The sequence below is a fragment of the Protopterus annectens genome, chromosome 9.part0 (assembly GCF_019279795.1).
Source record: "Protopterus annectens isolate FY-2018-M chromosome 9.part0, PAN1.0, whole genome shotgun sequence".
Taxonomy (NCBI): Eukaryota; Metazoa; Chordata; order Ceratodontiformes; family Protopteridae; genus Protopterus; species Protopterus annectens.
This window is the reverse complement of record NC_056743.1, coordinates 1,350,474,773-1,350,500,882: the sequence shown is the minus strand read 5'-3', so window position 1 is coordinate 1,350,500,882 and position 26,110 is coordinate 1,350,474,773. Positions and strand designations below refer to the sequence as shown.

Sequence of the window (26,110 nt, the reverse complement as noted above, 5' to 3'; positions counted from 1 at the left end):
TGTTACTTCAGATACTTATCAATTTTTATTCTTGTTTCTCCCAATTCTTTTACTTTAACAGAAGAGGTATTAAGACGAAACAGTAGTAATTGTGCTAATACCCTTGAACTTTGTTATAAGAAATATTTTAGCCTTTGTTTTCCATTTTTGTGACATTTTTTAAATTGTTATTATGGGATGTAGTTGTTTCAGTATTGGTAGTATTATTTAAGTGTTCCTTGGGAATAGATACCGGGGGAATTTAAAACTTTTAACCTTTTATTTTTTTTTTAACAAAAACTAAAAAAAAAAAAACTCTATAGTCCAGACTCTGGACATACCAGAGATGCAGCATGAAAGACATACAAAGAAAATCAGGTACATTATTTAAAACTAAAGACACGTACCTGATTTTTTTTTTTTTTTGCATTTCCTCCATTCTTGCTCTCTCTCTTACGCCTAAAGTAGCCGAAACTTTTTTTTAATTAAAAAAAAAAAAAAAAAAAGAAAAAAAGTTATGGAATATACAAACGGAAAAATTTTCCGTTGGTATATTCCGTGGTTGGGCTGGCCAATCAGCGTGCTCATTTTCGAATATTAATGGGCAGTCATTGTATAATTATCATTATACCAAGCTTGATGAAATTCTTAGTATTGTCAACATTAAGCCAGTGGATAGTTGCTTCCTTTTCAAAGCATTGATATACTGGGTAACACAAGTCCCATATGCATACGCAGTGCATAAAAACAAGGCAGCAGGATACCACCAGCCATGGAAGGACAGTACGACGCCATTATACAAAGACATTATTTAAGAAAAGTAAGTATTTTTTTCTTAAATAATGTTATTGTATAATAGCAATAACCGACTCCGTGGTTGTGGTTTATTGACATTTACCCACGGTTGGCGTTATTTAATTATTCGGGCTCCTCCCTCGTGAATAAACCATGCCAACTGTGGGTAAATCTTCAATATACCACATCACGTTGTCAGTTACTGCTTAATTATACAATGACTGGCCGTTAATATTCAAAAACATGCATGCTGATTAGCCAACCCAACTAGCATGCCTGTTGTAAATCCCAGAATATACCAACGGAAAAAGGTCCGGTCACCCGGACTTCTTTCCGTTCATATATTCCAAATTTGTCTGCTTTTAGTATAGGAGCTGTGATCAAACCATACCAACCATGGGTAAATTTCAATATACCACAACCACAGAGTCGGTTATTGCTATTATACAACGACATTACTTAATAAAAAAAATACTTAATTTTCTTAATGTTCTTAAATAATGTCTTTGTATAATGGCATCTACTGTCCTTCCGTGGCTGGTGGTATCTTGCTGCCATGCGTATGGGACTTGTGTTCCCACACATACCCAGTACATCAATGCTTTGAAAAGGAAGCAAAAGAGAAAAGAAAGTCTCCATTGCTCCGTTTTTGTTTTCTTTTTTTTTTTTTTCTTAATTAACTACCTTTTATGTTCCACATTGCCCCATTAGGAATATAAATAGTATTAACAACATAGCCTGTCTACAGATGGGAAAATTAAAGTTGTTTTATTTCGGTGTATTTAGGAATTGTGGCATTAATACAGATTAAAGAAATAAAATGATAATTATTACTTCCCAGGAGTCTTAAAAATAATACACCCTTAGATCCTCCTACTGAGTCACTCTTCTGGTCTGTCTTCTCAGATAATGATTCCTGCATTTACCAGACAGTGAACAGTGGGTAGCAGGAAGGAAAACAAAAATCCAAAGCCTGTACAACACACACCTTGTTTGTCACATAACACTATCCAAGAGGCAGGTTTCTTTCCAATGCAGAGCATTATCTCTAGTGCTAGTATGTCAGTAATAGTTCTGTTTTTCCTTCAGTCATTTCCTTCTATTAATTTGTTTTATAACCAAAGAGTGGACTGGTTGGAGGGTCTTTTCAAACAGCTCCTATACTAGAGGCAGACAAATTGGGACTATATGAATGGAAAGAAGTCCATGTGACTGGACCTTTTTCAGTTGGTATATTCTGGGATTTACAATGGGCACGCTGGTTGGGCTGGACAATCAGCGTGCATGTTTTCGAATATTAATGGCCAGTCATTGTATACTTAAGCAATATACCACACCACGTCATCGGTTATTGCTTAATAGTATTCTGTAGAAAACAATGGTTTATATTTTGTATATATATACCTCTTTTTGGTATTCATTTAAATAAATATTCTTTACCAGATCTTCCAATATATATATATATATATATATATATATATATATATATATATATATATATTATATATATATATATATATATATATATCCATATATGTATATATATATATATATATATATATATATATATATATATATATATAAATCTAATTTTCACTTACCTGAAACTTAAAAGGACCAAAAAGCTTACTTTCATGAACACTCAGGTCACTGCAATTTTACTCTAGGAAAGGAACCACTTGGCTACCACAACAAAATAAACAAACCGAAGCAAATTAAACCCACCCTAGTGTTCATAAAAGTAAGTTTTTGATAAAGTTGTCTCATCCTTTAAGTTTCAGATAAGTGAAAATTCGATCACGTAAAAGGGATCCATACACACACACACACACACACACACACACATATATATAGATATATATATATCTATACATACATGCACATACATATAATGAATCCATTGTAAAATAAAATTCAAAACTACACACACACTCATAAAACTAACACACTGTTCCTACTAACAACAAAATACTACTTTGCAATTAGATTTCCACTATGACATTTAAGATTAATAAAACAAGAATTACAGCCTGTATAAAACAAGGCAATTATTGAAGTTAATCAGTCAGTTACTCATTCCACTGGTTTTCTTATTTCCCTTCACTACAGTCATTACTATTGGTATTCAGTGTTAAGATTCTCTCCTTCTGAAAGCTTTGCTGCCTGCAACAGCCTTAGTTAAACACCTCCCTTCCCTACAGGAAAACATACCCTTCTTCCTTCTTATAGCCAATTCAATAAATCAGTGTTTCACATGGTGGCACATTTTTTTTATTCTTCTGACATTCCCTTTAGTTTTAGCTAAGGTTGGCATAAAATCAGTAAGGAATAGATCAACAGAAACAGTACTGAAATGTAATCAATGACACTGTACTATATTCAATAAAAAATACGTGTAATGTTGAAAAAGTCAAAATCACAAAAAGAGGCAAATATACACAGAAACAAACTACTAAGAAACAAAGTATATACAGAAGGAGAAGAAAAGTATAGCTACTGGAAGTCAGTGTCTAATCAAGCATGTTGTAGTATCTTTTATTAAAGGAGAACCACACCCAAAAACTGAAAAAAAATAATATGTTTTTCAGCATTAATAACGTCTCTGTATCAAAGTAAGTGGTTACTGTTATTTTTATTTTCTAATTTGTTATTTCACAAAATTGCCTGAAAGGGGGCTGTCATGATGCATGATTTTGTTTTACAGTCAATGCTTTTGCCTCCTTGATGTCATTTCAAAGGGACAGAGCGAAAGCTGTATGATGAGAAGATTATTTACTATGGTCCTCTCTCTCTCTCTCTCTCCCCCTCATCAGCTTACATAAGCTTACATCAGTACTAGGACTGCTTATTTTTGTCAGCACCAGTCTGTATTTTTCATTATTTTGCTGCCTTTGATTTTATTAGTGGTCATCTCTGATATAGCATTTTATGGAATGTCTGAATGACAGGTTTGAAAATGTAGCCGAGTCAATTGTTCTTTTCAATGTAACAACTGTGATTCATTACTCAAGCCAGAAAAAAACTGACTCCTGTGATTAACAGGCATCATTTTCTCTGAGCTAGATTCTGTTGCATTCACAGGTTTTAATACTGTAGTTAGAATATATGAGGATAACCCCCCCAACTCGTTGACTTTCCACAACAAAATACTGTATACAATGCAAAAATGCTGTAACAAAATACCAGAAGAAAACATGTACTTTTACGGAAAATATAGTGCAGAGAAATGCAAAATCAAGCACTGACAGAAACTTAGGAATATAGAATGAAAATGTTTTCTTTACGGCATTTAGATTTTTATTAATGCGAAAGACAACTGATATGAAATATAAAAAAATACACTAATGTGCAAGCAAATTTTTCTTTTTCATTTGCATCTGAAAAGTAAGTACAAAAGCCAAGCTTTTGTTCAGATCTCCTAACTGCTGCTGCAGGCACACTATTTATCTGAAGTATGATGCTTAAAGTACATTTAAACAATGTTTGTGAGCCGTTGTTTTCTTAATGGTTCTGTAACTGTAATAAGTGACCTAACCTAATTACTCTACCATTCCTAGCTTTCATGATGTCACAAATGACAAAACAAATGTAGTAAAAAAAGAAATGCAAACAGAAATAAGTTCAGACTAAAACAAATGGAATAATTATTAAATGATACATTTTTCTGTATGTGTTGTGTTTAGTGATTGATTACAGGGAGGGTTAATCACTTTTTGAAAGGAAAAAATTGACATTTGGATGGAATTCTCCTTTAATAATTTGTATTTAAATTGTATATATAGGAATAATTACATTATCATACTAGAACAGCTATTTGCACAAGTGTCAACGTCAATTTCTGATATATATATATATATATATATATATATATATATATATATATATATATATATATATATACATACATACACACACACACACACACACACATATATATATATATATATATATATATATATATATATATATAAATATATAACTGTATACATATATATATATATATATATATATATATATATATATATATATATATATCTAATATACAACTCTGTATGATCGAACAATCTTAATGTTAAATGCAAACACCCAAAACAGCCCCCTACAAAAGATCAAGAAAAGAAAGTTATTTCTTCTTCCTATCTTAACACTAAACCCCCTTAACATTTGCCTAAAAATCATCTAAATAGTGATAGTGCTATAGGAAGCTTTTTTTAAGGTAAGGTGTAGGGTGTGGGATCGAGAAAGAGAAGTGTTAGGTGCTAGCCCTAACTCTACCCTTAAAGCTGACCCTTCTCTAACCTTAACCCTACACCTTACCTTAAAAAAATCCTTTCCATAACATGGCTACAACACAAGACACACTCGGACACAAAAACACACATTAAAATGCTACCTCTTTGCACTTACCTAACACTGACTCTAACCCTAAGATACACTTACTATCACACAAACATACAGCACCTATCCCCGACCCTAACCCTAACTCTCAAACACATGCACAGACACTTTCACCCCCTTCAAAACCAACACAGCTGTCTCAATAAAACATACTCACAATGTTTTGACCATTTGGCTAGCCATACATTTGATTTAAATCACCACCCCTAGCACTTGTTGACTATACAGATATTCAACAAAATGCAGGGAACCCATATATATATATATATATATATATATATATATATATATATATATATATACTTCTGTTAAAAATAATAAAAAAATATTAAACAGTTTTTTATGACATACAACAGTAACAATATTTGTAAATTCTGCAAGTGAATATATAATGCCATATTTCCAGTTTTTGTAGTGATTTTCCTGGCTAATGCTAATAAGCTCCAGAGAAGATAGAATTAAGACTTCAGTAGACACCCAGAAAATGGAGCATTAAACAACACCAAAAGTTAAGTTACTATAACTTTATCAGACCAACATGCTTGCAGGAAACACTGATCACCCCAAAGGATGTAGAACTTTGCAATTGCAAACAAATATGCTTTGATTAAGGATTTACACCTCCAACAACCAAATGCATACCTTTTTATATAATTTAATTTCTATGTGGTGTGGTAAGTGATCTATATACAATTTTTCAAGAGCATAATCTCCAAACTAAAGATGAGCATAATTCCAATGGTTATCTTTGATACAAAATGTGTAGTTCTTAATTGTTTTACATATTTTGCATAAATATGATCTCCTTTTCTTGCCATATGATTTCAGATTGTTTAGAAAATCAAGAACAGGTGGATATATAATTCTACATGACATTGTCAACTTTAGAGATGAAGAAATGTCTATTGATTTGTATTATAAGTCAGTTTTCTGTTTCCAAATCATATTTACCCAATTAAATAGTGTTAAGCACTTTAGTCTCTCTTAACGTTTGATTCTGAAAAAATCAAATCCCTATTATACATTCTAGTGTAAATGCTATAGGAAGTAATGTGAAATGCCGTGCTTTTACCTCCCGGTATTTATTTACAAAAATATCTAAATGTTTTAATATGTTGTTAATGTAAGTAGAATCTGCTATATTATTGACATACCTATTATTCAGCATCTATATATGTTGAATTGTGTTATTTGTTCTTTATTTAACCAAATCGTTTCATGCAGTTTTTTTTCCAATTGTCTAAATAATTAGGGTTACTAATATGTATTATCAATATTGTACAGCTAAAATATATATTATTTACTTCAATACATGTTATCAAAGTTCAGAACCTAAACAAGTAATCCGGATCTAAATTTCTAAGGTTGATGACTTTGGAAATAACAGAAATTTAAGAATACATTTGATTGGCCTAAATGCCTGCTAACAGTCACATTTACACCTCCCAGATTGCCAGTTAAAACAAACAAAAGGCTATTCTGGCAACACAATTAAAATGCTAATAATGCTCTCCTATTTGTCAAGAAACTATCTTGACAAGTGACAACCTCATATATGACAGACTTTGTAAAATCGAGTTAAGACATAGAAAATGACATTGGGAAGGAGGGAGAAAAAGTGAGTAATTATGTGTTGGCATACTGCTACATATAAGTCAGCATTCAAAACAAATCATGTTATATCTGTTTGCATATCTTTCTGCCAACTCACACTGCACTCTCTTCATAGGTTCATAGGTGTTTATTAGGCTAACAACCACAGAGCCTTTTTAAGCCTAGCCATACATCCCAAATCTCTGCCTGGGATGACATGATCGACAAACCACGATGCTTTGCAAGAGGTGGTTTGCACCTGTCGCCCCTGGGATTTGGGTTACTGGCTAAGGCTCTTGCCACCCCTATAGTGCCTTTTTTAGGCAAGAGTCAAAGGACAAAACTACCACTGTAATGGGTACAAGCAGGCAAAATCTGAAGGTAATGCTACTCATGCTAGAAGTCTAAACCTCAAGCTGCACTCTCTCGAGGATCTCCTAAAAATGGAGAACATCGATATCTGTGCAGTAACTGAGACCTGGTTCAAAGCTCCAGAGAGCACCCCTGCAGTACCAGGCTACAACTCATACCACACTTTTCGGCCACCAAACTAGGACCGAAACACTAAAGGTGGAGGAGTGTCCATATTCACCAAGGATATTCACACCTCCAGGCTGGCTGCCCAACACAATGTATCTGAAATTCTCCAGGTGCAACTAAAACTAGGTAAGACTGCAATACAAATTGCAGCTTGCTACAGATGCCCCACCATGCCCAAAGATTCTCACTACACCTTTCTAAACATACTGGAAAATATTAAGATACAACCAAACACCCTAATACTGGGTGATTTCAACTACTCTGCCATTAACTGGAAAAACTACTCTTGTACCAACACCTTTGCTCAACGGTTCTTGGAATTCATAAATTACAATGCCCCAGAGCAACTAATTCTTAGTCCCAAAGGAAGCCAATCTTGTGGTCCCCTGCCATAAACAAGCTGTACAACAGCAGGAAGAAAATGTTGCAGAAAAGGGGAAAAACCCAGGCTTCAAAAAACTCCCTCACCAGCTTCAGTAGAAAGCTGAGATCCCTCATAAAATCTTCCAAAGCTAGTTACAAAAACAAAATTGCCAAAGATTCCAAAAACAACAATAAGGCATTCTATAGCTATGTCAAGAAGCTAAATGGCAATACTCAGATCTGCTCTGAGCTAGAGCAGAATGGCACTAGATATACTGACCCCAAGGATATTGCCAATATCCTGGCAGATATATTCAGTGCCAACTTCACCCCTCCTCTCACCCCCTAAAGGGCCCATCTCAATACCGAAAGAGTGCCAAATTCTGGTAATCACGCCCACTCAGGTAAAAAAATGCACACTCCAAAGCCAAGAATATAGCATCCATGGGACCAGACAACATCCCAGGCTGTGTACTGCATGAACTACAAAATGAACTGGCACCTCACCTATGTGTCATGTTTAATCATAGCCTCACCTCATGCTTCATGCCCACAGAGTGGCGCACAGCTACAGTCACCCCACTCCACAAGGGGGGATCCACCTTAGATCCCAGGAACCACCGCCCCATCAGTCTGATGAGCCTGATCTGCAAGGCCATGGAACGTATTATCATGGAAGATTGATGAGCCTGATCTGCAAGGCTATGGAACGTATTATCATGGAAGAGTGCCAAATTCCGGTAATAATGTCCACACAGGTAAAAAAAGCACTCTCCAAAGCTAAGAATACAGCATCCATGGGACCAGATGACATCCTGGGCTGTGTACTACATGAACTACAAAATGAACTGGCACCTCACCTAAGTGTCATGTTTAATCATACACTCACCACAGGCTTTGTGCCCACTGAGTGCCGCACAGCTACAGTTATCCCACTCCACAAGGGGGGATCCACCGTGAATCCCGGGAACTACTGTCCCATCAGTCTGATGAGCCTGATCTGCAAGGCCATGGAACATAATATCATGGAACTTATAAACAAAGATATTGGCAGCCTTCAAACACTGGACCCCACCCAGTTTGGGTTCGTGAAGGGCCAGTCTTGTCTCCTGAACCTGATTGACTTCTTTGAATCAGTCTCCAGAGCAGTGGATGAGAGTAAGGCAGGCCACACCATCGCCAATGCCTTTGACACCATCCCCCACTCTAGAATCATAGATAGACTTACTAAGCTGGGCATTAATCCCTAAGTCACTCGATGGGTTGCCAACTGGCTTACTGACAGAACCTACACTGTGAAAGCAGCTGACTCCAAATCCAGCTCCAAACAAGTGACAAATGGAGTACCTCAGGGTTCAGACCTGGGATGTCTCTTGTTTGGCATCTACTTCTCTGAAGTACAGGCCAACACTAAGGGACTCTGGCTAACAAAGTTCGCAGATGATTGCAAACTGGGAGCCATTATTGTATCCTCAAATGATGTGGACGCTCTACAAAAGGGCCTTACAGAAACAGATGCTTGGTGCCAGAGCCATGGGCTCAAGCTCAATGCCAAGAAATGTATAGTTGTCCCCTGTGGGAAAAAAACATGTACCCATGAATTACCACATAGGTGGCAGTACACTAAAAATCGAAAGTGTGATAAGAGACTTAGGGACACAGGTGGACAGTGGTCGCACCTTAAATAACCACATCACCACAACAGTCAGGAAATCCTTCTATGTGGCACACCTCATCACTAAGGGCTTTTCATCCAGAAAAAAAGGAGGTCATTGTCCTACTGTATTCGTCCCTCATTAGATCCATTATAGAATGCAATGCCCCATTTGGTATGTACCTCTCAAGACATCTGCAACAACTGGAAAGGCTACAGAAATATCTCACTAAAAGAATCACAGGCCTAAAGCAGATGCCCTATGCTGATCGCCTTAAAAAACTCCAGCTATACTCTGTCGCATATCGTCTACTCAGAGGCAATCTCTGCTTAACATACAAGGGCCATGTCAAACCCAGAGCTGGACATGCTACACTTAGAAATCCCAATCCCTCAGAGCCACATGCTCCAGGGATGTAAACCTTGTCATCACAATAAACAAAATATGCTGGGGGGATAAGTTCCTGACCCAGAGACTCCCCAGACTCTGGAATAGACTGCCCATACATGTCAAGCAGAGTGCCTCCTTCGCCCTCTTCAAAAGGAACCTTGATGACTGGATGGGAGATAGGAAATTCACCTCAGGGATCACGTCAGTCGGCCTGCTAGACAGGGGTCCAGGGAAGTAAATAGTGTGGGAAGAAATAGCCAGGGAATTGTTATGGTTAGGCTTGTATAGGCCCTAGGGCCGATAGCCTAGTACTTACCTATGAACCTATGAACAAGCTCTGATACCCTTGACAAGTGTAAGCAGGGGTTTGGGAGATGAAACATTTACAAGCAGGGGCCTAGGAGATGATCTGCCTGTGTCCATTAGAGACATAGCTGCCAAACCAGGAATTAATTTCCTGTTCCCCATTCAACTGTTCAAGTTGCACTTGAATTGGATTAAGGAGGAACTCTGCTTCACATGGATGGGGACCCTGTTCCAGTGAAGGGGTAGTCTCTGGAATACATACCTGTCTCTCCAGCAGGTCCTATTTATATCACAGGCAAGGTTTAAGTCTTTAGAATGGTTAATTCTGGTGCTGTTTGTTTTGTGGATATGCAAGAGGTCCATCAGAGTGGGGTCTGACAATACCCTGTATGCCAGGCACAGATCTCCCCTAAAAAACCTGTAGGAGACAGAATACAGAGCTAGGGCTTTGAGGTGGTCTGCATAGGACATTCTACTTATGCCTTATGTTCTTTTAGTGAGGAACATCTGTAGATGTTTCAATTGTTAGATATGTCTGGTTAGGTACATACCAAAAGGGGGCACTGCACTCAATGATAGGTCTGATGAATGGCGAATACAGTGGAACAATGACTTTCTTGGACTTAGATGCCATACCTTTGTTTATAAGTTGCCCAACAACTACTGTAGACACATGATGGTCAAAGGCCAGATTACTATCTATGTGTGTCCCTAAGTTCCTGACTACTGGGTCAACTCTAAGGGGTGTGCTGTCAATATGATAGTTATCAGGGGTGGATGACTTCATAAAGGAAACTATTATGCATTTCTTGGCATTTAGTTTTAGTTCATGACTCTGACACCAGTTGTTAGTCTGTGCCAGAACCTCCTGGAGAAGATTTGTGTCAGTGTGGCATTCAATGCCAGCTCCTAATTTGCAATCATAGGTTCATAGGTTCATAGGTGTATACTAGGCTAATGGCCCTGGAGCCTTTACAAGCCTAGCCCATAGGACTACCCTGGCATCATGCCACCCAACCTTAGTTCCCAGTGCCTCTGTCGAGCAGAGCCACTGGAGTGATCCCAGGGGTGAATTTTCTATTTCCCATCCACTCATCAAGATTTCTCTTGAAGAGGGCCAGTGAGGTGCTCTGCTTGACTTGTAATGGGAAGTCTATTCTATAGCATGGGCAGTCTCTGGTTATGAACTTGTCCCTCCAGCATGTTCTGTTGATTGTGGTAATGAGGTTGAGGTCTTTGGAGTGTGTGGTGTGGAGGGATTAGGATTTCTTTACATGTAGCATTTCTAACAGAGCTGGGTCAGACATGGCTTTGTAAGTCAAGCAGAGATCGCCTCTAAGTAGGTGATATGAGACAGAGAATAGTTGGAGTTGGAGTTTTTTGAGTCCGTCCATATAGGACAAGTGTTTAAGGCCTAGGATCCTCTTTGTGAGGTACTTTTGTGGCCTCTCCATTTGTTGCAGTTGTCTGGTGAGGTGCATGCCAAATGCCAAATGGGGCATTGTACATGATGACTGGCCTAATGAGGGAAGAGTAGAGGGAGACAATGACCTCCTTCTTCCTGGCTGCAAAACCTTTAGTAATGACATGTGGAACATAGAAAGACTTTCTGACCACAGTGGCAATGTGGTGGTCAAAAGATAGGTTGCTGTCAACTTTGTTCCCAGATCTCTTATAACTCCTTCTGTGTTCAGTAGACTACCATTGATGTGATAATTCATGGGAACTGGGTTTTCCCCAAAGGGGATGACGACACAATTTTTGGCATTGAGCTTAAGGCCATGGTTCTGACACCAGTTGTTGGTCTCAGTGAGGCCTTTCTGTACAATGTCAACATCACTTGGAGAGTTAATAATAGCTCCCAACTTGCAATCGTCTGTGAACTTTGTCAGCCAGAGACCCTTCGTGTTGGCCTGGACTTCAGAAAAGTAGATACCAAACAGGAGAGGACCCAGGACCAAACCCTGTGGGACTCCACTCGTGACTGGTCGGCAGTCTGACTTGCAGTCAGCTACTTTTACACTGTGGGTTCTATCTGTGAGCCAGTTTGCAACCCACCCAGTGATATAGGGGTTGATGCCTAGCTTAGTGAGTTTTTCTATGTTTCAAGAGTGGGGAATGGTATTAAAGGCCATGGCCAGATCAAGGTAAATCATCTGCAAATTTAGTCAGCCAGAGACTACCGACACTGACCTTGACATCAGAAAAGTAAATTCCAAAAAAGGAGTGGTCAAAGGACTGATCCCTGAGGGACTCCATTTGTGACTGGCCTCTTTGTAGAGGTGGACTCCCCAATTGTAACTTCCTGGGTCCTGTCTGTGAGCCAGCTGGCTATCCCATGGGTGACATATGAGTTTGTACCTAACCTCTTGAGTCTGTCAACAATGCCAGAGTGTGGTATTGTGTCAAATGCCTTGTCCAGGTCAAGGTAGGCAGTGTGAACCATTTTTCCCTCATCCATTGCTTTTGTTACCTTCTCAAAGAAGTCCACCAGGTTGAGTAGGCATGGCCTGCCCTTGACAAAACCAAACTGGCTTGGGTCCAGTGTCTGGAGGTTTACTATATCTCTTTCTGGGTCTATATCATAACATCAAAGTGTCAAAACTTTGAATGTTACAACATTTAACCCAAAACCATAAAAGCGTAAAACCTTGAAGACTGAGAACAGCGATTTTTTTTCCCTGGGAAAAAAAATCACTGTTCCAGCACAAAACGTGAAACACACGAACACTACAAACTATTTCTAATGTGGGTGGCTGTGCCCCCCCACACCCCCTACTTAAATATACCATCTCCGAGATCACACCACAGTGGAGGAAATAGTGAAGCCGCGGAAACAGCCCAATCAAATTCTCTCCCTCTTTTCGATATTTTCAGACTTCGAACTTTCAAGTTCGAAGTTGTGGTATTCAACATTTTCAGCATTTGATGTTTGGATATATACCCTCTCTTTCCATGGCTTTACATATAAGACTAGTGAGACTTATGGGTTTATAGTTTCCATGGTCTGTAGATGGCCCACCTTGGTGCAGAGGGATGACTGCAGCTGTTCTGCATTCGTGAGGCATGAAGCCTGTTTGAAGGGTACAGTTAGTAATTCCAGAAGCCCTGATAGGTCAATGTTTCATGCTGTTTAGACGGCATCCTGGGATACTCTTCCATCAAAACATTACCTCTATAAGTAAATATGCAATTCTAGACATACTGTGTAACATTAGATGAACATTCACTTAAAAGAAGCATATAATGCAGGTAAGCTAATTGTATTCTTTCTCTGCTCAGCTGTATACCAAACAGAAATCTTTACACCAGACGTTCCTTCTGTTTCACACTGAAAATTTAGAATGTCTTCATTTTTCTTCTCAATTTTAAAACATTGTAAACTGATTTTATTGCTTAAAACACATGAAAGAGCTCTAGATTAGTCTGAGAAAAAGGTTTATATTAACATAAAACCACCAAAATTGTGGAAATGCATATTAATGAGCCAATTTGCATCTTTGTACCTTGCACAATTCACAGCAAAAGGTATTTCTTCCAGATCCAAAGAAATACCCACCTCCTTGTACTCTGCACTGAGCATAATTGAGTACAACACACTCTTTGGGATATCCCTTGCTAAGCATATCAAGCAATTCAAAGGACCTCAAAAGTTTGTAATTAAAAAGATCTCAGGCTTAAAATACCTGAACTACCAAGAAAGACTGGAGGCATTATCTCCATACTCGGTTTCATATAAACTCCTTAGGGGGTGATCTGTTCCTTGCATATAGGGCTATACAGGATCCAGTAGTAAAAAAAAAAAAAAAAAAAAAACTTGTATAACTCTGTAAATCAAACAGGTCAGCTAACATTAGGCCTAGAGATCTAAATCTGCTCCAACAAATAAATAAGGCAATGTGGAGGGACAACTTGTCACACAGCACAAACCCTTCTCTAAAACAAACTTCATCTCCATGTCAAGCAGTGTGATACATACGTCTGCCTTTAAAAGGGAGCTGGACAACTAGATGCATATTCATAAATCCACTTCTGGTATGAGTGGACTTATCCTTATTGAAAAGAGAGGCAAGGCCTATGGGTGGATACTGGCAAGGCAGAAAATGCCAGAATGATCAGTTGCTTTGTAACTCCTATGATTCTAAGTATGCAAATCACTCATTATAGGAATAGTACTGTATTAAAAAAAACTGTAAACTAATGTGAAACACCCTGTTTCTACATGGCAGAATATACTAAAATGTTACGTAAATGTTTTACATATTAAGTGTAATATATTTGTGCAGCAAACTTTATGTACAAAAATAAAATACATTAATAGAAAGAAAAACTCTTACCAAGGGCACATCTTACCAAACAATATGTAATGTAAACCGTCCTTGTCATAAAGACTAAAGGATGCAGCTTAAGAAGTTGTGTTATACTTAAATGGAGACCTGTATCTTAAATCCTCACAGAAAATGGATAATAATGCCACACTGAAATCTAGAAAGATATAGTCTTGTGTGAAGTTTCTACATCTAAATTACTAGATAGAGAAAATGTATACTTTATTTAGATAAACAAGCTTGTTCATCATACTAGTGTTCCATTGTTGTGTATTTTTTTGTTGTTGTTATAACAGTCTTTCATGTGAGTTTCCTTGCTCGTCTCTTTAGGCCTGTATGGCTCCAGTCCACTTCATCCTGATTATTGCTGATCTTTTTAGGCTCAAGGAAGGAAAGTACATCTTCTCGAGTATCAAACATGCTTATTCCTCCTGAAAGAAAGATTCTTAACCTAGCTAGAAATAAAATGGGGCAATTAATACCACACTTTAGGGAATGTATCAGTGGTGAGCATGCCTTTATTTTTTTGTATTACTTTCTATGAGTAGTTATCAGTTTTGATCACAGTGCTACAATTTGTTTGTGTGTGTGTGTGTGTGTGTGTGTGGTGGGGGCTTCCTTAACTAGAGGTTTTATGAGAGATTTATACATTCCTTCTATACCAAATGACAAGCTGTCCTGAAGGTTTAATGCTTTTGGAATCCAACTGGTTGGGAAATTAACCATTTTTTTCCTTCCATTTTCTCAGGCACACCACATATTCTTGCATTATTTCCTTTTCTTTCCCAATTTTTCTAGCTTATCCAACTTATCCAGTAACCAGTTATGTTTTAGCAACAATTCAGTGTGGTTTTCTTGATTACTCAGTCTTCCATCTATGTCATTTAAACTTATTTCAACACTATCTATATGTATATTTTGTTGTTAGATCATAGTTTTTAGAAGTTCAAACTGTTTACTGCCATCCTCTTGTATATAGTCTACCCTTTTATCTATATTGTCATTTTTTTAAGGATAATTCTTGTATGGATGACAATATCTTCTGGAAATCCTTCTTTGTAGAAATTGTCTCTTACCCAGTAGTTTTGGAAACTAACATCATTCAATTGGTCTGCTGATATATATTTTCTGACAAGATTTTTTAATTATTAATTTTTGATGCATAAAAGTTTTTTTAATATCTTTATCACATACAACAATCACTAAAAAGACTCACCCTCGCCTTCACATTTACGATACCCCTGACTGCATACTATACAAATCTGCTTTACTATACAACATGCAGTTTATATCATGAAATATTTTATACAAATAATGTTAAGAACATTTTCCACCTTTTCTCCGTTTAGTGCCTTTACATTAATGACATAAAGGGAGGCATATGCTTTACAGTTCACCCACAAGTTTAACAAAGTCAGCAAATGTTAAGTCCTTCGCAGCTACTTGTTTCACAAATGTGAGTGATGCTTTATAATCTGACATTAATTCATTAATTTCAGTGTTACTGGTATTCTTCCTGTTCATCTCCATCTCCTAACACCAGACTCCGGTTCATGTCTAAGTTACTCCCAATTCTTCCAGTCATCTCCTATGCTTTTCTTGTCTCTCAAGCATTTTTCTTTGCAACACTGGAAAAAGTTTCACTGGCAAATTCTGTCTATAAGCTTTATTATCAGAAAAATGAGCAGCAGAGTCCTCTTCTGTTTGATGTCTCACTTTTTCTTTGATAAACTTTTGTATTTCCTTATTAACCTATCTGCATCAACAAATGTCTCTGATCCACCAGGGAAAGCATATACTGAAGATAGCTAGCTACAGCAACTAGAACCTCACACCTGCCTCTTAACATTCCCTGATTGCTGGGATAAATTTGCTTCTCTTTTGCCTGGTGCACAGTTAATAATCATTTTCTACAAGTACTCTAATGTCTCCAATATTAATACCTTTCCCTTCTGCCACAGCTTTGTCAAGATCAAGTCTTTCTGCTGTTAAGACCACATCTTTACTAATACAGATCTTGGCTGCTTTCTCATGGCCAGGTTTGAAGCATACACTTGATGTGCCCTTTCAATTAGCAAACCCTGCTGTGGAACACCAGTTCTGTTGCTCATTGCCATTTTCATAATATGAATACACTCTGTTCCTTCCAGTTTCTCTGGCACAGAAAACCTCAGGTTTTCTTTGTGTGCTCTGTCTTCTAACGCTACCATTTGTGAAACAGCTCTTCTTGAAAAGACTCATACTCAGCCAGCTTTTATTTCAACCTCTGATTTTTGCAGTTTTAACAGTTCATCTGAATAGCTAGTTAAAGCTTCTATTTTTCCAGAGTTTTGTTATTTGAGTTGATATACTCCCTCAGTGTTTCATTTATTTTAACCAGCTCAGTAGATTGTTTCCTATAAATTAACAAAAGCCATCTCTCATACCATAGATAGAGCTTAAACTGTTTTTTGCTGAACTGCAGACTTCTTCCAGTCAGTGTTTTCTCTTCATCTTTTCCAGTTGATTTTCTTTTAGGTTCTCAAAATTTCTTCTCTGTTGGAATTTAGGCAGTGTACTTACTAGCCAGTAACTGAATTTACTCAAGATGGTGGAATCACTAGTTCTTACTTCTCAGTTTACTTTTTAACACTAGGAGAGCTGAAATTAAGATGTTGATCAGTGTGCAGCCATCTTGGAAGCCTCCATTTTTACTAATATAGGTTGATTCTGAAACAAAATACATGTTTCTAGCACTGTATGTTTCAAATCTAATAAATTAATTCTGTCAAAAACTTTCTAATAGTACAGAGCAACTTAAATCGGCTGAACTCAAGCCAACATCATGGTCATACCCCCAACCATTTTGTAGTATCGATTTCTAGACACATAGCACTAGATTTAATAGTTTTAATAGTTATACCACAAATCTTCCTAACATAGAGTGCTTCAATAGCTTCAATTTCATCATGTTTACCCTAAAAATGAACTATTGTGTTAAACTACAATAAGAAAAACATCTACAGTAAAATATTTGTACTTATACACAGGAGAATTCAATACAGGAAGCTGCCACAGACATTTCATACAACGCAAATGAATAAACAAGTAATTCAGACATGGCTGTATTTACTCATCAGAGATACATGCTCGCGATATATAGCTCAGCTCTGATGTTACAGTAATTCTGAGTAAGAGGAATGGTGGCTTTTGCAGTAAAAACAAGTATTCCCTTTAAATCCATAGCAGTATGACTCCAGAATTAATAACACAGTAAGCAAGGATTTGGGTGGGTAAAATTCCCTCTACAGTCATGTACTTATTTCATGAGCTATTACAATGGCCATCATGACTTCCGTGATGAAATTTTGTTAAAAAATATTGGTGTTGTGCAGAAATGGACCCCTATTACTTATGACAGTATACATTTTGCAGCGAAAATCACCAATTTGATAATTAAAGTTAACAGTATTATTTTATTTGGGAATATTACATTTATTTATGTCTATTGTCAAAATATAGCAAATGTTAAATATCTGGACTCCGCCTCCCTTTGCAAGGTACATGCAATAGACATAGCAGTGCTTCTCAAGTTATAATCATCTGCATATTTTGCCAGCCACAGGTGACTGCCCACTTCTTCCTCTCAAAAGATACTAAAGGGTAAAGGGTCCATTACCGAGCCATGTGGTATCCCAGCAGTAAAATTATCTGTGTCTGAGTGTATTCTCCTTACTTTTGCTCTGCTTTATTAAGCATCAAGTATTTATTTTGCTTTTGTTTACTGAGAAAGTTTGCCTGGGTTAAGATGCACCTTTTCAGAGGAGGCCTGGGCATAAAAGCTCCAAACTTATTGCAGTAAGGTAATATAACATGCAATATTTCTTTCTTTATTTGTTTATTTAACATTTGTTGACCAGGAAAGTCCAACTAGGACAGAGCCTATTTTCAGCGGAGGCCCAATGCTCCAGATGCATGTCTTTGGAATATGGGAGTAAACCAGAGTACCCGGAAGAAACCCATGTAAATGCAGGGAGGACATGCAGACTCCTCACAGAAGGCACCCCCAGCTGAGAATCAAACCAGAAAACCTCTTGCTGTGAGACAACAATGTTAACCCCTGTACCACTGTGCCACCTAATATATACCAATACAAGTTGACATGGGTATTGAAATCAAGAAATGCAGTGCAATTTATACAAATTGTAGTTTTTACATGTGTACTAATTGTTCAGAAATTAATTTTAACAATTTTAGCCTATGTATTATGCCTTCAAGAATTATTAGTTCATATTATTTTAAATTCAAATATATCATGTAAGCCATCAGACCTTCATCAATGGACACAGTTAATTGTTCAAAAATAATACCACTTTTAAAAACGAGGACCTTCACTTTAACCATGTTGATTTTAAAAAAGAAGCAAGCTGTCACTCATATATTTCCCTCTTTTTTGTTTTATCTATTTTTTTTAAATTTGTGAGACAGTATGCCAGATATATACTTAGGCATAATAACTGTTCTTTGTTCATTAGAATATCATATTCCTGATTTCTACCATTCATTTCCTGTTGCAACTGAAGAAAGCTTTACTATCGTCTTTGACTTTTGTACCTAAGATTGTTTCACAGTTTATTTCTGACATCTTAACAACTTTACTTAGTACTTTTCTGCTTTTTGTTTAATCTAGTTTAAGTATTCAGTAAGTTTCTAAGTTTTTATTGGCTTATAGTGTCTTTCTGTTGTAAAGTTTGCTGATATTATAGCACTGCCACAGAGATTTGTTTTTGATCACCATTCCTCTTCTTTTATACACAGCTTTAACATGATTTATTTTTAAGACAGTACTGAAAACACACAATGCTTGCAGACTTACTTCAGGATCTATCTTAATGAGGGCAATGTCCAGCTTTTGGTCAGTGTCCACCACACGGGCATTATATTTGGCTCCATTTTTCAGTTCCACTTTAATTTTCTGCTTGTTGGTAAGAACATGTGCACTTGTGACTATCAGTCCATCCTCGGACACAACAAATCCAGAGCCACTGGAAACAGGAATATCATGGCCTGTGAACAATATCCTATGGAATAAAAAAGTAAACAGGCAGTACAGTAAAATGTGTGGCGAGCACTGAAACACACACACACACACACACACACACACATATGCACACACCATTCTCAGACCACAATGTGCTATTAATGTGCTAGTAAGTTAAAATACTCTGTAACTAGCTATTCATTTATAGAAATCTGTCATTTTTAAAGAGGTGGTGCAGACAAGGGGTATGAGAAGTCAAGGGTAATATAATGTTGCAGGAACTTTGGAACCTTGTGCAACATGCATTCTGATGTTTTGTTGCATTTTGTTCCAACATATTTGTGTTACTACTTTGGGACTGAAACACTGGATAAGCCCAATGATGGTATAACAAACAAATAATGACTGATACACAGCTTATTAACAAATAACAGCCAAAGGTGGTGTTAGCAAAGGCATGTCTCCTTTCTCACTGCTACTTTGTCCTGGTATAAAATATCAGAGACACAGGAACTGATATATATGTTATTCCTTATGACTGCTTTATCACTCAATAGTGACCCAGGGTGACAAGGCCTGAAACATGCCTCCTTTCTTAAGGATGATCATCTCTATGATACTGCCAGACGTGGACAGGGAGTAAGACACTCTCCCTCACGAGGATTACTATATCCTTAAAAGGTTCCTCTAATGAAGATGCAACCAACAAGGCAGACTCATTTTTCCACAATCTCAGTTTGTTATACTTCAACATACTGGACAGAATCAAAAGAAAAGAAACAATGAATCCTGGACAACACACATAGAGAAAATTATGAATGTACTGGCTGAACTCAGTTGTTTGCACTGAATTCCATTTATAATCCTTCTGGTCGGCTCTTTTTGCATTTATGTTTTCCTACACAGTCACCGACATTCACTCATGGTTGTGTTCTGAGGTGAACTAAGAAAGGACACTGAAAATCCATATATCTATTTTGTCAAGTAAAGCTGCAAAATCTCTCAAAATAAGAGACAGTGTCTGGATACATTAAAATAACTGGGTGGCAGAAATATATTAAAAAATCAGGTGAAACAACAGTGCTCCTAAACAGTTATGAATATTTACATTACTGCTGTCCAGTATCTGCTTTCTGTACATTCCTGTAAATTAATTCTGTTTCTCTTTCAATAAAACAATATTCAGACTTTAGTAGGACTACCCTATCTAAACAAATCTGTGACAATAACCTATATTTATGGACATAATATCCCTTAACATGCAGTATCTCACATTGGTTTGAAAATTCCAAATGCTTTCTTTTGTGAGAAGAAAGTTTCATGTTTTCATTCCTTTTTGGTGAGGTGCAGGGCTGGATTTTCTCAGCTTCCATTTGTCTTCTGAGTGAGTATGAACAAGTCAATCAGACGTTCGGAGTTTGCCCTGAAAAGGGATACTTGTGTCCAGTGGGGTCACCCAGTTAACAAACAACAACATATCCAATAATGAAGTTTAAAGTAAGCATAGTAAGTGAAAAACAGTGGAGCACAGAGTTTACAACACTGACTAGTTGGATAAATACATACTATTCACTGTCTAAAAAAACACAACATACTGTAATTGTGCCCTGTGTGCTGGAAAACCTAAAGTAGCCAATCTGTCAGAAAAAAATGGTGGAGAGCAGTAACAGTTCAAGAATGTAGGCACTAAAAATAAGGAGGCTAGTATGGTTAGTTAATTTCAAAATTTAAAGGGAATAGCTGTTGCTTGAAAAAAAGCTTTATGGAAGGTATCATCTTAAAAAAACCTGTGTGTATTGATTATCAATAAAACCCTGAAAAAATAGGATAGAGTAGCTTGCAGGAGTTGAAAAGTTGCAGTGATGTTCACTATTTTTGGAACTAACATACCAGCAATCTCAGTCTTATTACAGACACAAAATAAAAACAAACAAACAAGCACATTCTTCACTGACTGATGACAATTTTGAAGACACTTTTTGAGTATAAAAATATATCCACTTCAGGACTGACCCCCCACCCCATGGCAAGCTGTTTTCTGAAATGAAATGTTATGGAAAATCTCTCTTTAAGAAAAGTTCCTACGTCTTTCAATAAAATACAGAGCTATGTTACCGCATACTGAGTCATTTACTCATTAGGAAAGTGCTGCACACTGAAGCTTGAATTAAGAACAGTGAATGAAAAATAGAGGAGAGCATCATTTTCAAAATTGAATAGACAGATTAATAATTTGTATTCCCAATATAAAAAGTACAAGATACTGCAACTGTACATTGTGTTTTGCAAAACGTTATGCAGCAATATGGCAGAAAAGGTTTGGGGAGAAGGAAAATGATCACTGAGACTAAGGCTGTTGACATGGTTTGCTATACAATTTTAAAGATGTTTAAGAGAAATAGCTCCTGTAGGAAAATGTTTAGAGGATGACATCTTGTGTTGATTTAAGACAGAACCCTATAGCTGCAACGTTTGAAGTAGGCACACAGTAAGTAGCCTGCAGTACTTGAAGACTCACAGTAACATTTACCATTTCTATAACAATTATGCCAACAATTAACCTCTTCATGGGCATAAATAGTATGAACAATGCTCTCTTCTGACTGACAGCTATTTTAGAGATGCTTTGAAGAGTATGAAATTATATCCATTTCAGGACTAACCCCAAATATGGCAAGTTTGTTGCTAAAGTAAAAAGTAATGTCTCCTTAAGTTAAGCATAGATGCTTTCTTTCAAAGGAACGTACAGTATGTTAATTCACAGTTAGAAATTCACACATCAGGAAAAAAATGCTGCATACTGAAATTCAAAGTAAGCAGACAGGAAGCAGCCTACAGGACTAGTAGCAATTTTCTTCTCAGCACTAATCCCCACAAGTATGGAATATATAGGTGTGGTTCATAGTTTGATGATGATAGATATTGAAAAATAACTACTAATTAAAAAAAAAAAAAAAAAAAAAAATATATATATATATATATAATTTTTTTTAACTTGAAGAATTAATTATCTCCACCCCCCCCCCCGAAATCTACCCCCGTGGCTCTCTGATATATTTTTCAAAGGAATGTCGACCTTGCCATTTTCTGAGTTGGCCAGGACTGACCAAGATTCAGCCTTCACCTTTGCTAAAACCCCCCTATACATATGTACCAATATCTTGACACAAATAATAAGAAATCCAAAGGCCAATGAAGTTCTCAAAAGAAAATGACCAATCAACCCTGTCAAATGCCATCCCAGCATCTAAGCTCGGAACTAACAAAGACCTACTCAATGCCCTTACATCTTGAACTAAGTTGTTTTTTCTTGTGCTTCACCCTGTGACCTTGCTTGATGGTTCCTCTACCTTCATCTAATTGGTTCATTCATTCTGGTGGAAGGAAAGCCAGGTATTCTCAGACTAGGTGAAAGCCCTACTGCCAGTTCATTATTGCCCAGGAATCCCTTCATCCCTCCATTTCCCAGAGACAGAGAGACAGATTGGTAGTATTGAGTGAGCCAGTTTGCTGGTCCTGGGGGTGGCCAACCCTCTTCCCTTGGGAAATATCCCCCCTTTGATGGTTCCGCAGAGGTCATCACAGTCATGATATCTGCCACCATGAGCACAGTAAGCTCGTCTGATTCAGAATCTCACTAGATAAACACCTGGTGTTCTTGCTAGGTGACACCTATGCAGTGAGCCAAAGCTGCCTCCCACAACAGTCACTCAATGCCATCCTCCCTGGCCAATATCTATAGGTAGCCAAGCTGTTAAGTTAACTTGGGTCTCTTACAATGTAGCCAGGGCCTTCCCCCTCTATGAAAAGTAGCAGGCTAATGCGGATAAGAGTTTTGATAATATTATTAATAGTCTGCCTTACATTTAAAAAGCCACACTGGTCTAAACTCATGCAATTGCGGAACAAGGAAGCTGTCCTTACCACCATTAACAACACAATTTATAACTGGGATTGAGAAATGCAATAGGCCTATAAGAATCCACTTTTTCTAGGTCCTCCTCTGGCTTTAGTATAATGGGAATTCCTTACTACTTGTACCTGCCTAGTATCTCTCCATGGAAAATACATAGTTGATAATGTTAACAAACTGAAACAATTTTTTTCTTTAATTTAACATATGACGTTCTAAAAGAAGACAAATGGACTCAAGGGACTTCAATTTGTATTTCCTGGTCAGGATCCCTGCTACCATGTATAGTATAATGGCAATCAAAAGCCCTACTGAATGACCATGTGTTGAGGGGCATGTAAATGGAGAAAACTCAAGTGCTCTTTAATAGCCACAGTTCTGTCTCTGCCAGCTCTATTCTTTGTACAAAGCTTAGCATAAAATATGGGAAAGCCCTCCAAGGCTCTTTGTGGAGTTGATAGTACTCTACCAGCCTCTACATTTCTTAACCTAGCAATCATTCTGTCAGTTTTCAGTCAGTAAAAACTCAGCTCAAGGGGAGTTCTCAATGTTCTCAAACCTCAAAGCCTGTCAGTTAATATCAATTATTTTATTAAGTATAACTTAAAATGCAGTCTTGGCATAACTGCCTACTTCTAAAGTCTTAGGAGAGCCCTTATTCATCTGGAGATACAACACCAAGCACCCATCTTTCATTTCCTCCAAGCCTAACATCTGGCTGTTTGTGCTGTACATCCTGCTTTCTTTTTTTGTTAAATTCTTTTTTTTTCAAAACAGGTTTATTGTTTTAACATATAAGAGAAATATCATAACAATTTTATACAAGTAATTAAAAATAGGTATTATTATAATATTCAACAAAACAACTAAAGTATTTACAAAGACATCCACTACAATCAGATCAATTAATTAAACTAAAATACCATGCTATTGAAATTAAAATTTTTTTAACAAATTTTGTAAATTATCCCATACAATAAAATAAGATGTTTTTCTATTTGTTCTAGTCCTAATTGTGTTTATTTCCATATGGCACACTATATTCATAACATTTTTAAATTCATTGAACGAAGGAGGTGTATCTGAAATCCAATTTCTAGTTATTATTTTCCTAGCCACTGCTAGAATAGACCATAACAAGGGAAGCTTAACCTTTTAACACTTTGAGGTACAGGTGTGTTGAATAATATAAGAGATTTAGAAATAATGAAATTATCTGTAAAAGAGCCTGCAAAAATTCATTAATTGACTTCCAGTATTCTTTCAATTTTATACAGTCATAAAACATATGAGCCCAGTCAGCATTAATTTCTACATTACATCTCTTACATAGATTATCTTTATTATTTATTTTATTCATCATCAAAGGTGTATAAAAAGATCTATGTAAAAATTTCCATGTATAAAGTCTCCAGACAATGGAAGACGTAGTTCTATAAGCAGATTCCAATATATATTGTTTATCTTGTTGATTTGGTGGGTCCCCATTAATAGAAGTGAAATAATTCCAGTATGAATCTACACTGTAAAAAGTTTCTTGTCTGATAACTTTATGTATGTATGAAAGTTTACCTTTATCAGAAACTTTATGCTGTAAATTTAATACCAAGTAATCAATCAGTGTTGGAATAGATTCTTTAACAGTTATAGACATTAAATCTATTTTATTAATGAGATGTTGTCTAAAGGTCTGAACCTCTAACCAGCAAGTTTCTCTTAGATCAAATTCTTGTTTTAAGAAATCTAGATTTTTAACTTTATTATCAGATATCAACTGATACCAGTACTTTAGATCATTATCTATAGCTAAATGAGTTCCTTCAGATGTAGATGACAAAAGCATACCCTGAGTATACATTATAGGAAATACAATAAAATTCCATTCCCTATACTTAGCGTGCATGAATATAAAGTTACGATAACTAATAATAATATTTAATGGGTAACAAACCATATGTTTAGGTGTAATAGGTGAAGTACAAAATTCCTTTAGTAACCATAACATGGAGTTATTTACAATCATATTTTTATGTGTTAAGGAGATTTTCATGAAGTGTATACTAATTAGCTCCCAATAATCTTTCCATTTTGTGACATATGACTGATCTATTAATAAAGTAATAACTTTTACAATAGAAGAGATAGTATATAAATTAAAGTCTGGAAAAGAAATACCCCTTTGAGACCAGCTATTAGTATGTTTCTTTAATGCAATCCTAGGTCTATTAGGTGCCCATAAGAAATTTAACATTAGTGTGTTCAGTTTCTTGATAATTTTTTTGTAGGTGGAAGTATTATTGATTGTATTAAGTATAAAATCTTGGGGAATATTATCATTTTAATAATTGTAAGTCTCTCCTCCATAGTAAAAAACATATTATTCCAGGTATTAAAAAGATTTTGTATATTAAGAAAACAGGTATTATAATTATTATATATAATAGATTTAATATCTTTAGATAGTATTATACCTAAATAAGTTATCTGACCTGAATTGGGTACATATTTAGTAAAATCACTAATGAGAATATTTTTTCGTGTATATATAGGTAGTATTTTAGTTTTTCTTCATTGAATATTAAACCAGAAATACTTTTAAAATTCATCATGTTATCAAATAGAGACTGTATAGAAGAATTAGATCCTGCTGATGTAATTAGAACATCATCTGCAAAAGTTGAATTTTGATGTTGTATTTTCATCTATTTCAAAACCCTCTATGTCAGTACTGTTTCTGATCAAATTAGCCCAAGGCTCCATTACTAAAGTGAATAATAGTGGAGAAAGTGGACATCCTTGTTTTGTACCTTTAAGAATGGGTATTTTTGTG

At 36.4% G+C, this 26,110-nt stretch overlaps 1 protein-coding gene across 1 annotated transcript in view; it reads right to left on the bottom strand.

Annotated features, from left to right (window-relative positions):
- Window positions 1-26,110, bottom strand: part of HTRA4 (HtrA serine peptidase 4) — an 853,851-nt gene that overhangs the window by 454,452 nt on the left and 373,289 nt on the right. Inside the window, exon 3 of the mRNA XM_044084333.1 lies at window positions 19,203-19,407. Coding sequence (XP_043940268.1) covers window positions 19,203-19,407 — 205 coding nt within the window. The remainder of the gene's footprint in view (window positions 1-19,202; window positions 19,408-26,110) is intronic.